Genomic DNA, 13745 nt, shown 5'->3' on the forward strand with positions numbered 1-13745 from the left:
TTGTTTAAAGGACTTGGCACCACTTTTATGAGTTACTCACCACTTTTATGGACTTTATATCATCTTTGCAGATGTAGATAGTTAATGTTTTAACTGCTGTTTATGGCTAAGGGTGTTCATCAAATATGGGCTAGACTTATGAATACTGAGGCACACATGGAGGCTATACCGTCAGAGCACCTATAATGCTTCCTTGTTGAAATAGTCAGAGTCTAAAGGTCAGGACATTTTGGCAGGCTAAAAGCCTGACTGGTAAAGGAAGCAGTGCTAGAACCTTTTGAGATCTCCCTCTACCTGCAGGAGGCTTGGGGTCACAGCAACCCTGAAAACAATGGAGAATTGTTTCTGAAAGGGTGTGTCCTGTTTCATTTTACCAGTACGGAACCGAATTCTGAGTGAGGGGGAAATGGCAAGCTGTGAGAGAAAAGGACAAATCAAAATGCAGAAAATTTGGCATGTTGGGGGTGGGGTGGTCAAAAGGAGATTGGAACTCAGCAATAGTTCTCACTTCTTTACTTAATTTTCAGGTGGCATAGCAAACCATTCCTAAACAGCACTGTTTTGGACAGCTCTGGAGATACTATTTACCAAATTTGGCATGATAGTTTCTGAGATCAAGGAATGGGGTTTGGTCCATGTTTGGATACCATTGGACACCAACTTGAATCTAAAAGGTGGACTGGGACCTTCAAAATTGCAAATATTTTGACACCTCTTGAGAAAACCCAACTGTCATGCTGTCACTGAAGGAATCTTCTCCAGAGGGGGATGTGGCACTAGCTCAAGTAAAAGCTCTAGTGGAGCAGGCTCTGTCAATGAACAGTGAGATGTACCAGGGAAGCTAGGACCTTCAAGGATCATAAAAGGTAAAGGTAAAGGGACCCCTGACCGTTAGGACCAGTCATGACCGACTCTGGGGTTGCGGTGCTCATCCTGCTTTATTGGCTGAGGGAGCCGGTGTACAGCTTCCGGGTCATGTGGCGAGCATGACTAAGCTGCTTCTGGTGAACCAGAGAAGTGCACGGAAATGCCGTTTACCTTCCCGTCGGAGCGGTGCCTATTTATCTACTTGCACTTTGACGTGCTTTTGAACTGCTAGGTTGGCAGGGGCAGGGACCGAGCAATGGGAGCTCACCCCATCGCGGGGATTCGAACCGCCGACCTTCTGATCAGCAAGCCCTAGGCTCTGTGGTTTAACCCACAGTGCCACATAGCACCTCCCTATTTCTTTCGATTAGAAGTAGAGTGTGCCACCCTCAACCAAACCCCTCAAAACTGCACTGATTTTAACTAGTACTGAAGGGTTTGTATATTATAGTTTACTGAACAAGATTAAATAAATATATATATTATTTTTGCTAAGAATTAAGAAACCCCTATCCATTTATCAATCTTTTTATCATTTGTTTTTTAAGACTTGCTGGGCAATCCTAGATACTGTCTGCTAGTGTCTGCTATATATTTTGGAATGTTGTTCCGCTAGCCACCTGTCCACCAGTCAGACAGCCCTTGAAATGTCATCACCAAAACTGGCACAATGGTTTCTGAGATGGAGGAACCATTTCTCATCTATGTTTGGAAACTGCCAGATGCCATTTTGAATCAAATGGCAGACCAAGCCATTACGAACTGCCGTAGTCTGGACCCCTGGAGATGTTGTTGTCATCCAAATTTGTGTGACAGTTCCTGAGATGGTAGAGTGAGTGCTGGTCTACTTAGGAAACCATCATATGCAATTTTCAATCAAGATGTTGGACAGAGGTATTCTAAACTGCACTGATTTGAACTCTTTTGAATATATTATCTCCAGGATGAACAGGTTAAATCTGTTATGATACACTGGGGGAGGGACTTGGGGCATAATATCCAACTCTCATCCTGGGAGAGGTTATGGAAAACTGATCTGAAATTTTCGGCATGCTGTACGTTGAAATAAAATTATATGAAAATGATGTACCGTTGGTATTTAACTCATAGTAAGTTAGCAAAAATGTATGAGACAGGTACAAATATCTGCTGGAAATGTAAAGAAAAAGAAGGCACCTTTTATCATATGTGGTGGATGTTTAAGGTAACAAAAGCATTCTGGGAAATGATATATAAAGAATTGAAAAAAAAGTTTGAAATAACTTTTATATAAAAAAACCAGAGGCTTTTTTATTAGGAATTGTAGATGCTGAAATTCCAAGGGAGCAGAAAAGGCTTTTTATGTATGCGACGACAGCTGCATGGATGCTGTTAGCCCAGAGATGGAAAGAAGATAAAGTCCCTACCAGAGAAGAATGGCAAATTAAACTGTTGGACTATGCCGAAATGGGAAAACTGACCGGGAAAGCTCAGAAACCAGGAAGACCAAACTTTTAATAAGAAATGGGGAAAAAAAATATTTTACCTAGAAGACCACTGTAAGCAGCTGAAAACACTAGCAGAACCACAATAACACTTGTAATGTTACGAGAATTATGGATATAATGGAGTTATAAAAAACTTGGTTTATGGGGAAAAGATGCAGTAGAAAAGGGTAACAATAGAACCCACAGAGGGGAAGGTGGTAAGTCCAAAGATTCAGAGGAAGTGGTATGATTATAATGTTAAATTTGTAAAACCAAATAAAATTCATTTTGGAAAAAGAAAAGAATATATTATCTCCATTTTGATTTGATGGTTCCTGGAAAATGCAGAGGTTTTGGCCTATATTTGGATATAACGATGTCTTTTTGAATCAAAGTGGTGGACTGAATCTTGAAAAAACTGCACTGATGTTGATGTCTTCCTTGATGCCTTGCATGATATAAGCAGCAGTGCAGGGATGATGCTCCTTAGGTACAATGTTCCTGCTTCCCTGGGACTTCCATGAAAGGAGTACAACTCACCCACCCCCATCATGTTGAGATTTGCAACACTGGAAGTGGAGTTGTAAGTACGGCTGGATGGAGGAGGATAGCAGTGCACTAGGAAGTATATGCCTATGAGAGAATTTATTAGGATTACACAGAGTTGAAGCCACAAGAAAATGTCAAAGATGGAGACTGAAGAAGACAACGCTATAGACATGAATGTTTATTTTAGAGTCATTGGAGACAGCTGGTCTTTCTCTTTGAGGGATGTTGGAGGAGAAAATGATACCAGAGGCATCTGACTTCAGTCAAAGCTCCCAGCTGGCACTGTTGGGAACTGTAGGACTGCTTTACAGCTCTTGCTTGCAAATGAAGGTATTCATTTGATCACATCTTTTATCATTCCACTTCCGTAAATCTGAAATTTGAGATAATAGACTCATACATCAGTTTGGCAACCACTGTTTTCTGGATAAAGTATATAAATGAAGATAATTACATGCAACCAACCTATGCAGATTGGATATAGTCAAAGCCTTCTAACTCATGCTCAACAAATGGACCCCTGCTGATCTGGTGTACAGAGTAATTAATTTGTGAACCTTGGTACAGATAAGCACATGGCTGAGTGTTGTATCCAACCAACTTATCCTCAGAGTAAACTCTTTAAATTTAATTGATTGTAGGAAATGATGAGGTATGAGTGATGATTGTAGGTAGTGATAAGAGGGACGCGGGTGGCGCTGTGGGTTAAAGCTAGGACTTTCTGATCAGAAGGTCAGTGGTTTGAATCCCCGCAACGGGGTGAGCTCCCGTTGCTCGGTCCCTGCTCCTGCCAACCTAGTGGTTCAAAAGCACGTCAAAGTGCAAGTGGATAAATAGGTACCGCTCCGGCGGGAAGGTAAACAGCGTTTCTGTGTGCTGCTCTGATTTGCCAGAAGTCGCTTAGTCATGCTGGCCACATGACCCGGAAGCTATACGCTGGCTCCCTTGGCCAATAAAGCGAGATGAGCACCGCAACCCCAGAATCGGCCATGACTGGACCTAATGGTCAGGGGTCCCTTTACCTTTACCTAGGTAGTGATGACTAAGTACAACTTTGTTTGATACAATCTGGAGAAATATTGGCAATGGATGGAGAAGCAGATGGCAATGTAAAATCCATGTTGCAAATGTCTTTTTCTCAACCCTGGAAATGTTTTCCTTACCAGAGACAAGCAGCAACTCCACACAATACTCCATGCCACCCGAGTTGTTTGGTTCCCCTGTTTTCCAGCTTCGGTAATTGAAGGTTGATTCGTCAGCCCACCTCCAACGCCCATTCTGCAGGAATGATATGGAAGAGATCATGCAGTCATTTGAAATGAGGAGCTCCGTTAAAAGATCATGTGGAGCATTGAAACAAAATAAAGAAATTCCTTCCAGTAGCACCTTAGAGACCAACTAAGTTTGTCATTGGTTTGTTATGTGGAGCATTGGTCAGAGTGAAGCGATTGGCATTTAGGATGGAGATATTAGAGGACCCCCATAAACATAATGGAGAAGTTAAATATTGGATTAATCCTGGGAGATGATTGAGATAAGGACAGAATGGTGGTGTTAAGAAGCCACTATTCAATGATTAGGGGTGCCAACTTGAATAAAATATTGGGAAGGGAGCAGGTAAGCGATGCCCCATATAATCTATCACACATTTGAATGACAGTGCCCAATAATGGGGGGAAGGGGCTGGCCCCCTCAAATATTTTATGAGGGGGAGGGACCTCAGCCCCTAGGAATTGGCTCCTACATCACTGACAATGGCCTGAAATAGAATAAGAGAAGACAACTCACCTGACGGGGATCTTGGAGCCCAATCCAAACATTACTTGGATTTTTCTGGTATGTGGCAATGTGCTTGGCTACCAAGGCTGCCTCTTTCTCAGTGAGGATAGAGGCAAGGTGGGTCCCACGGCCATAGCTCTGGCACTCAATCTAAAAATGGAATAAATGAATTTGGATATGAATTTAATACCCCACTAGCATGGGCGGGGGATGAATTCAATTCAGTTCCCATTTAAAAGCCAATCCCTCACGTTCAAACTGTCCAACAAGAAAAAAAAAAAAAAGATAAGGAAGGAAGGAGACTGAAACACAAGCATATATTGAAATTCACACTTAAAGAGCATGCATTAGGGGAAAGTATGCATTAAAAGGAATCCATGGGTGAAGACAACATGTACAATGAATCATATGAGGGAAAGGTACAAAACTGCTTAGAAAACTGTGTTTGCTAGGATAAATTTGAACTAAAACGCTGAAGAATTTTCTTGAGAAACCAACCAACCAACAAACAAATGACAGATTGCTGCAGAAATGTGAGGAACTGAATGAGATATTGCAAGAAAAACACACACCACGTATTCGTACCTCCCAATCCCAAAGTGAAATTCTCAAAATGTGAGGTCAGATGCAATGTTACTAGTCTGACAGCACCTCCAGACTCTGAGTATTTTGCATGAGGAATGAAGGACACACCAACGTACAATTAGAGGGAATAAAAGTGAGCTGCGATTCTAGGGCAATAAATCTACTACAGAAACAATAATTTTTGAGGTTAGGAAAGTGATGGAGAAATGCTTAGAAAAGTGTGGGATGGATGGACGATTAATAGGAAGTTATATAAATACTCATGCAAATTAAGATGAATGTTCATTGTTGTATAATCTCTCTACATTCTAATAGCTACTTCTGGGGACCCACAGGTTGAGAACCGCTGAAACCAACCCCTTCTCTAAAGCTATGAAGATTTGCAGGAGTGTAGCATTTACCTTGGGTTGGTAAATCTCTTTGGCAGTCACAGGAAGCTGACTGGCCTATTGTAATATCTGAGTCCATTCACAAATATGCATGTTGAGCACAGGTGGAGGGTCAAAACAAACACTTCAATAAGCCCAAGTTTGCATATTCCAAATGATCTCTACAGAGGCAAACAATGTCTGACCCCCCCCCCCTTTTTTAGCCCACATGCCTTTTCCTAAAACTGCACACTATTGTTCTTTTCATGCACAGATGACTTGCTTCTTCTCCTGGGTTGGTAAACTACTTCACCTTATCATAACAAATCAAATCTCTTTTGTTGAGTCTAAGATGCTTCTCATGTACTTTCACATAACATTATGCTTTCGTAGGAGAGGGATGTGCCTTACCTCAGCATCTTCCCATGACATCTCATAATCGAAATATGCATAGCAGTTGCCCTGGTTTTGCATCCAGTCCCTGGGACATGAGCTGGTCTTGGCTGTATGGAGAAAGAAGGAAGAAAATAAAGAGGACCAAAAGAACTAAGAGTTTGCTCTTTAGCTATATTATTGGTGATCCCATGAGGAAAACACAGAATATTTTAAAACCCTGCTCTTTTGTCCCAATAGGATTAGCTGGGCTGCTCTCCATTCAAAATCTAAGGAGTACCTTTTAGTGACTGCTTAGCCCTATGTAAGACTTCTGGGTGATTTGGTATAATGCTCACCTCCTGGGAAAGAACTGGAGACCAGAATTCCAAGAAGGTAAAGGCTGAACTTGGTGACGAATCCCATCTTCCTTTGTTTACCTTTGGAAAAGAGTAATGTACCATGAATTCAAGAGGTGCATTCATGGAATGTCATTGATCCAGGGTGGTGATTGAAGGGAGGGGAAAGTATTTTTCTGTGTTTAAAATAACAATTATATTTTATTTGAACTTTTATTTGAAGATTGGAGGAAGAAGAAAGAATTTAAAGTTTCAAATTGTCATGGTTGATGAATCATACACACTAATGGGACTTCCACACTAGGAATTTAAATGTGGAATTGCCATTCTTTGCCTGGTAAAAGTGGAGTCAACTGTAAAAGTGGAGCTGTTGAAATGTAGAAAGCTTTATAGAGAAAGGTTGGAGACCATTGAGCAGGTGACTGTAAAACCCTCCATCTGGAAGCACCTTAAGTATTGATGAAAAACAACAGCGCTTGCTTTCTGGTATCTGTTTTCTGTATGGCAGGGGTGGCCAACTCCCAAGAGACTGCAATCTACTCACAGAGTTAAAAACTGGCCATGATCTACCCCCCCTTTGGGGGGTTTAGATCAAAGTTGTTGAGCTTCTTTGGAAGGAGCCACTGATCTACCAGTGATCTACCACAGACATCCAGTGAGCTACCGGTAGATCACAATCTACCTGTTGGACGTGCCTGCTATATGGAAAACGATTTACTCCCAAGCAAATGTGATGATTCAAAATCAGGGTTGTTTCAATCTACTTTCTGCATTGTCCAGGCAGCTACACGTAAACAAACGGTTTTGCATATTCCTTATGTCAGAGGTATGTCATGTGGCCCTTTTAGAGGGTGTTGGACTGGAACTATCATCATTCTCAACCATTAGACATACTTTCTGAGGCTGATGGGAGTTGGAGTCCAGCAATATTTTGAGGTCTCTGGATTTCCCACCCCCTCCTAATGTAAACTCCAGGATGTCAGCAAGAGTTGTAATTTGAAATTTGAAAACACACACACACACACACACACACACACACACACACACACACACACCTCTCTTTCTCAAACAATCTTCATCTATTTGGCAGTAATCTAAGCAATCTGGATGTAGTGGGGATCTCCCCTGGATTTGAGTGCATTAGTCTCTTTCTTTTTTAAAAAATGCTTCTCCCTCTCAAAGTCTCCCAGTCATTCTTATCTTCTGAACAGCTATCCTCTTGCTCCCTTTCCAAACCAGCCTTAGAAACAGTGTCTAGTTTTCTAACTAAAATGGGACTAAAATGCAGGGGGCTTTAGTCCCATTCCTTCCTTAACTGTAGTAACTGCGTAAATTAAGATTTTATATAGTGCAAACAAAATAGGAAACCCCATTAATACTTCATCCCTTGGTGCAGCCATAAGTTATGAGAGAGAAGAGCACACCTCCTCTGTAAGAGTATCCTGTAAGAATACTAATGTACAGTATTGCTCTCAATCACACCATCAACTCATCCTTTTTTTGCATATCTAGCAAAGCAAATAATCATGTTTGAGAAAGTTTGATGTCGTGTGTGTTTATTTCCTGTGGCTTCAACCTGTGATTGGTTGCCTCCTAAATTTGATGGATAGGATATTGGAAAATTCTGCACCTGTATTGGCTAAGGCACTATTTGGTGATGGTGCCTCTCCTCTGGCAGAGGAGGGTTTGGCTGGAAAATGGCATGGCTAGTTTGGCTGGTATGGGGTAGCCCACTAGCATTATCCATCTAAACAAGGAGATATGGAAGGGCAGAGACAGGACAGAGGTGGCCTTGCATGTGCTGAATAAAAATCACTGGAATTATCAAGGTGTTTCCCTCCCCTTGCCAATGATCTTTACTGATCTTACACAGCTGGGGAAATTCAATGGGAAATTCAACTGTGTTGAAAAATTCAAAGAGGAACCAATTTCAAAGGGTGGCTGTGTTTCAGCTCTCATATTGTTTCAGATAGTGCAAATTCAATAAGTTTGTCTTTGAATGGAAACTGAACTGAATTTCTCTCCATCCCCAACCTCAATTCCAACTTACCCAGGTTCAGTACTGTTGAGGTGGTGGATTCTTCTTTCTACAGGCAAGTCTGTCTCCCAATTTTGCTGCCTTAATTCTTATATGGAGTTTAGTTAGGTCAGAGGCAGGTGGAAAGGAGGAAGGAATGTTTAAAATTGGGGCTTGGCACGGTCTAGATTTTAGAAGAAAATGGGAATGACTGAGGGGAACTAAACTCCTCCCTCCACTTTGCCTCCTCGTGCTATTTACCGTATTTTTCGCTCTATAAGACACACCAGACCACAAGACGCACCTAGTTTTTGGAGGAGGAAAACAAGAAAAAACATCTTCTGAATCCCAGAAGCGATTCCTCTTGCTGTTCTGGCTTCTGGGATAGCTGCGCAGCCTGCATTCGCTCCATAAGACGGACACACATTCCCCCTTACTTTTTAGGAGGGAAAAAGTCAGTCTTATAGAGCAAAAAATATGGTAATTTTCCTCTCCTTGGCTCAAATATAAGTAACTGTGGTGATGGAGGGTGGGGAGCTTAAACTGGGGAGTGTTCTACTTCTTCTTCTACTACACCCATGCCCTTGCTTTCTTCTCCTCAACTTCCCAACCCACAAACCCACATAGTATATGTATACTTACCTGCGAGAACTGAATGAGACTTTGATGGAAGAAGGATGTGGACAGATATGTGGGTATAGGGTATAATGCTAGTGAGAGCCCCCAATACAAAACATAAATCAGTAGCCATAGCATCAGAAGTGAGTTTGTGATTGTCTCCAACTTACCCAAGTTTCGTCCTGTGAGGTGATGGATATCGCGTTATGCAGGGGCAAGTTTGTCTCTGAAGCTGCTGCCTCGATTCTTATATAGATCTTGGTGAAGTTGGGGGTTGGGGCAGGGAAGGGGGAAGGATGAAAGTTCAATCATTTGCCATATGTTGAGTAGATATGGATAGGAGAAATATGTTTCAGTTTCCCTGAAATTCCCACAATTAGTCCATTCACTATACAGTTAGGTTTCTGGTAATGGGTTGGAAAGCAAATACCCTAAATAAAATAAGCACACATAATTGACATCAGATAATGCATCTACCACCTGGGGCTTAGTCCATATCTAGGTGGAGTACTTTTTCGATATGTTTGATTTTAAAATGAAAGGGGAACAGAGTGCACGTTTTGCTCAAGGGCACAGACTTCACATTGTTGCGAAGAATGGCCAGCTTCCTTCAAAATGGAGTGTTTACAGTGTAACATTTCCCAGTATCCTCTGCTACATGAAGGGATTCCATGATAGGCAAATCCACGTGGCAAAGTTTTAATGAAGCCACAACTGTGAAAATAGCTGCTATAAATTCAAACTAGTTTCCTTTTTAAATCTACATATAAAAATGGAACTTGGTGAAGTCCATTTTTTCCATGAGAATGAAAGATGATTTCTTTCATTCTTTCAGGGAGAACTGAGATCTCAATCTCTTTGCTGTCCATGCTCTTTTACTTTAGGTTTACCTCCTCCCTGGTTCAATTCGAGGATTTCCAGGATTGTTTTTAGATATGCTGTAAGCCGCCCAGAGTGGCTGGGTTGTTGTTGTTGTTGTTGTTATGGCTGGGAGAAAATCTAGACAGGGATAAGGGTGGGTTTCATCTCCCATCATCCCCCACTAGCATCCAGTTGACTCAATTATTTATTATTTATTGAAATTACCGTATTTTTCGCTCTATAACAAGCACCTGACCATAACACGCACATCGTTTTTAGAGGAGGAAAACAAGGGGAAAAACATTCTGAATGAAACAGTGGATGTATCATTTTTGGGCTTCATGCTGTGGCCACAGACATGTGATCTGATGGTGAATTTGGGGTGACCCAATGCAAAGATCCTGAGAATCCCTGTGAATCCATGCTTTGTAACCACGTTTTTGCACCATTGCAGCCCCAGGCAACAGTGGGTGCGTGATTTGGGGGGGGGGCAGGCTGTAGCCATGGACATGCTATGTGATCTGATGGTGAATTTGGGGTGACCCAATGCAAAGATCCTGAGAATCCCTGTGGATCCATGCTTTGTAACCATGTTTTTGCACCATTGCAGCCCCAGGCAACAGTGGGTGCGTGATTTTTTTGGTGCAGGCTGTAGCCATGGACATGCTATGTGATCTGATAGTGAATTTGGGGTGACCCAATGCAAAGATCCTGAGAATCCCTGTGGATCCATGCTTTGTAACCACATTTTTGCACCATTGCAGCCCCAGGCAACAGTGGGTGCGTGATTTTTTTGGTGCAGGCTGTAGCCATGGACATGCTATGTGATCTGATGGTGAATTTGGGGTGACCCAATGCAAAGCTCCTGAGGATCCATGTGGATCCATGCTTTTTAACCACGTTTTTGCACCATTGCAGCCCCAGGCAACAGTGGGTGCGTGATTTGGGGGGGGGGCAGGCTGTAGCCATGGACATGCTATGTGATCTGATGGTGAATTTGGGGTGACCCAATGCAAAGATCCTGAGGATCCATGTGGATCTATGCTTTGTAACCACATTTTAAGTGGGGAGCGAAGGAAAAACAAAGAAGGGACATGAGAGGGGTGTGCAGAGAAGCAGCTGGCTAAGAATGCAGGAGAGGGATTTAACGGAGGGAGGAAAGAAAGGCAAAAGTTTCCCCCCACCCAAGCCAGCCATCTCTCTCTCTCTCTCTCTCTCTCTCTCTCTCTCTCTCCCTCCCCCTCTCTCTCTCCCTTCCCCCCTCTCTCTCTCCCTCCCCTCCCCCCCTCTCTCTCCCTCTCCCCCAGCAGCACCAGAGCAGAGGAATTCCCCTCTGCTTGCCTGGAGGGGAGGGGCTTTCCCTGCTCTTTGTTCCGTTTCAGCAAACACAGCAACGAAACAGAGGAGGGTGGGCAGTAAGACCCTGAGGCAGAATGCAGGAAAGCAGCCACTTCCTCTTTTCAAGTTTCCCTTCTAGGAGACGCGCGATTTGATTTTTGCCTGCTTTTTCGGCTCCAGGGACCACACATTCGCTTTATAACACGCACAGACATTTCCCCTTCCTTTTTAGGAGAAAAAATCTGCGTGTTATAGAGGGAAAAATACGGTATATACCACCCAATACCCAGAGGTCTCAGGGTGGTTCACCTATAAAGATCACTGTGTGTGTGTGTGTGTGTGTGTGTATCCATAGCTCAATAATACCTCCCCCCAAAGTGCCACATACACAAGGGTATGGGATGTTGCTCAGGTCAACCAAAGACCTAGTTAAAAGTGAATGTTTTTGCCTGGCACTTAAAGGTTGTTAATGAAGGCGCCAGGTAAACTTCCCTGGGGAGAGCATTCCACAGACGGGGAGCCACTGCAGAGAAGGCCCATTCTCATGTTGCCACCCTCCAGTCCTCTCGAGGAGGTGACACACGAAGGAGAGCCTCAGAAGATGATCTCATGTTCATATGGAAAGAGGCTGTTCTATCACTAGAATATTATGGAAAGAGGTGGAACCTACTACTAGAGTATTGTGTGGATAGCCCCTGGTATCTGCTACTAAACCTCTGTGGCTGCTGTATTTTTCTGGTGACAGCAATTTCCTCACACACAACCCCTCACAGCACTTGGGTGCTTATGGAAAAAAGAAATCCACCAGGGCAGAGATAGGAGTTTTGTTTGTTTGTTTTGAAGAGCATCTAGAGTGGGTGTAAGTAGGAATGCTGGTCTGAATATCTCTTTTACAGGAACAGAGAAAATATTCTCACAGCATCCAGAACTCTGAGTTTAAACATGTATGTCCACTGTCATGTTATTTAAATTACGCTTGACGCTTTGCATGTTTGTATGGTCCACTGGGGATTTTTTTTTCTTAACACACACACACACACACACACACACACCCCACACGTCTTTTGCGTATAAAGTTTAATTCAGACTTTTCACAATACAATAAAAAGAAACTATTCAAAACAGAAAAGGATAAAAAGAAAAGAATGAAACAAAAGAAGAAAAAGAGCCAGATGGATATAAAGTTCTCTCTCACATATATCCTAACTTTGAGCAATGAAATTTGTTTAAAAGATACATTTATTATGTAGGAACTGTATAATTATGGTCTTCCTGGGATCAAGGTCATGTCCCACCAACTTCTAATTTATTTTGGTAAGCAGAATGGTAAGCTAGCATGAATTAACAAGAGCTCAAATGATTTTGATGTCCTATTTTTCAAGCACTCAGCAGCTACTCCATTTTCAATCCTGCTGCAAATTGCTTCCACATAACATTCCATTTGGACAACACCCTGGTGAAGCAGACCCCTGTAAGTAACAGTATTTATAGCCTCAGCCTAATGTGTAGCAATTAGCGTGTTGTCCTAGGCACTGGGAAACTAGGGTTCAAATCCCCATTCAGCCATGGGTCAGATGCCATCTCTCAATCTAAGCTTCTTCAGAGTTGTTGAGAAAACAATAGCAAGAGAGGGAGAATTATGTGCTCCTTGGATGGCATAGAAGATGGAATATAAAAACAAAGGAAATAACATCTCCTTGCCAGAACATAAGGTCCCTGGCTAATGGCATCTCTTTCACCTTCTCAACTATGGTCATCCTTCTTCCTTACTAACCTCTCTCTACTGTTCATCTCAGGTCTAAGTATAATGATGAAGATTTTAGGGAGGAAGATGCAACCCAGTAAGCCAGCAGTAGAGGCCAAGATGGAGAAGATCTCCACAGCCACCATGTATTTCCCTTTGGTGCTCAGATAAGTGGGGACAAAGGATAGCCAAACACTGCAGAAGACCAGCATGCTGAAGGTAATCAACTTGGCTTCATTGAAAGTATCAGGCAACTTCCTGGCAAAGAAAGCCACAGAGAAGCTCACAATGGCCAAAAGACCCATGTAGCCGAGAATAAGGTGGAACATGATGTCGGAGCCTTCATTGCACTGCACTATGATTTGCCCATCCTGGGAGTGCAGGTCAAACTCTGGGAATGGAGGAGAGGATGCCAGCCACACAAGACAGATGCCAGCTTGAATGAGAGAGCAGAAGGTGATAAGGGATCCTGCCAGCCTCTTCCCAAGCCATTTCCTCAGGCTGTTCCCAGGCTTGGTCACCATGAATGCCAGAACCACAGTGAGGGTTTTGGCTAACACACAAGCCACAGCAATGGAGAAGACGATGCCAAAGACGGTTTGCCTCAAGACACAGGTCACCTTTGTAGGCCTGCCAATGAATAAGAAGGAGCAGAGAAAGCAGAGAAGCAGAGAAGAGAGCAAGGTGCAGGTGATGCCCCAGTTGTTGGCTTTGACAATGGGAGTGTTCCAGTGCAGACCGAAGGTCCCCATCACAACAACTGTGACCAGAGAAAGCAGGAGAGCCAAGGAGGCCAGCATTGCCCCCAAGGGCTCCTCATAG

General features: G+C 42.9%; 1 protein-coding gene across 2 annotated transcripts in view; it reads right to left on the reverse strand.

The window, feature by feature from the left end:
- Positions 1–3047: 3047 nt before the first annotated feature.
- Positions 3048–13745, reverse strand: part of LOC309326511 (C-type lectin-like) — a 51523-nt gene continuing 40825 nt past the window's right edge. The window contains exons 1-6 of one of the 2 annotated variants that reach the window (XM_081835330.1): positions 9151–9211; positions 6346–6426; positions 6026–6117; positions 4671–4811; positions 4046–4160; positions 3048–3255 (exon numbers count right to left, since the gene is read on the reverse strand). In XM_081835330.1, the coding sequence (XP_081691456.1) occupies positions 3188–3255; positions 4046–4160; positions 4671–4811; positions 6026–6117; positions 6346–6412 (483 nt within the window). In that variant the 5' untranslated portion in view covers positions 6413–6426; positions 9151–9211 and the 3' untranslated portion in view covers positions 3048–3187. Of the gene's footprint in view, positions 3256–4045; positions 4161–4670; positions 4812–6025; positions 6118–6345; positions 6427–9150; positions 9212–13745 lie in introns of those variants that run through there. The other variant, XM_081835331.1, reaches the window with a different exon arrangement.

Source organism: Podarcis erhardii (genome assembly GCF_964252035.2).
Source record: "Podarcis erhardii genome assembly, chromosome: 13".
NCBI classification, from domain to species: Eukaryota; Metazoa; Chordata; class Lepidosauria; order Squamata; family Lacertidae; genus Podarcis; species Podarcis erhardii.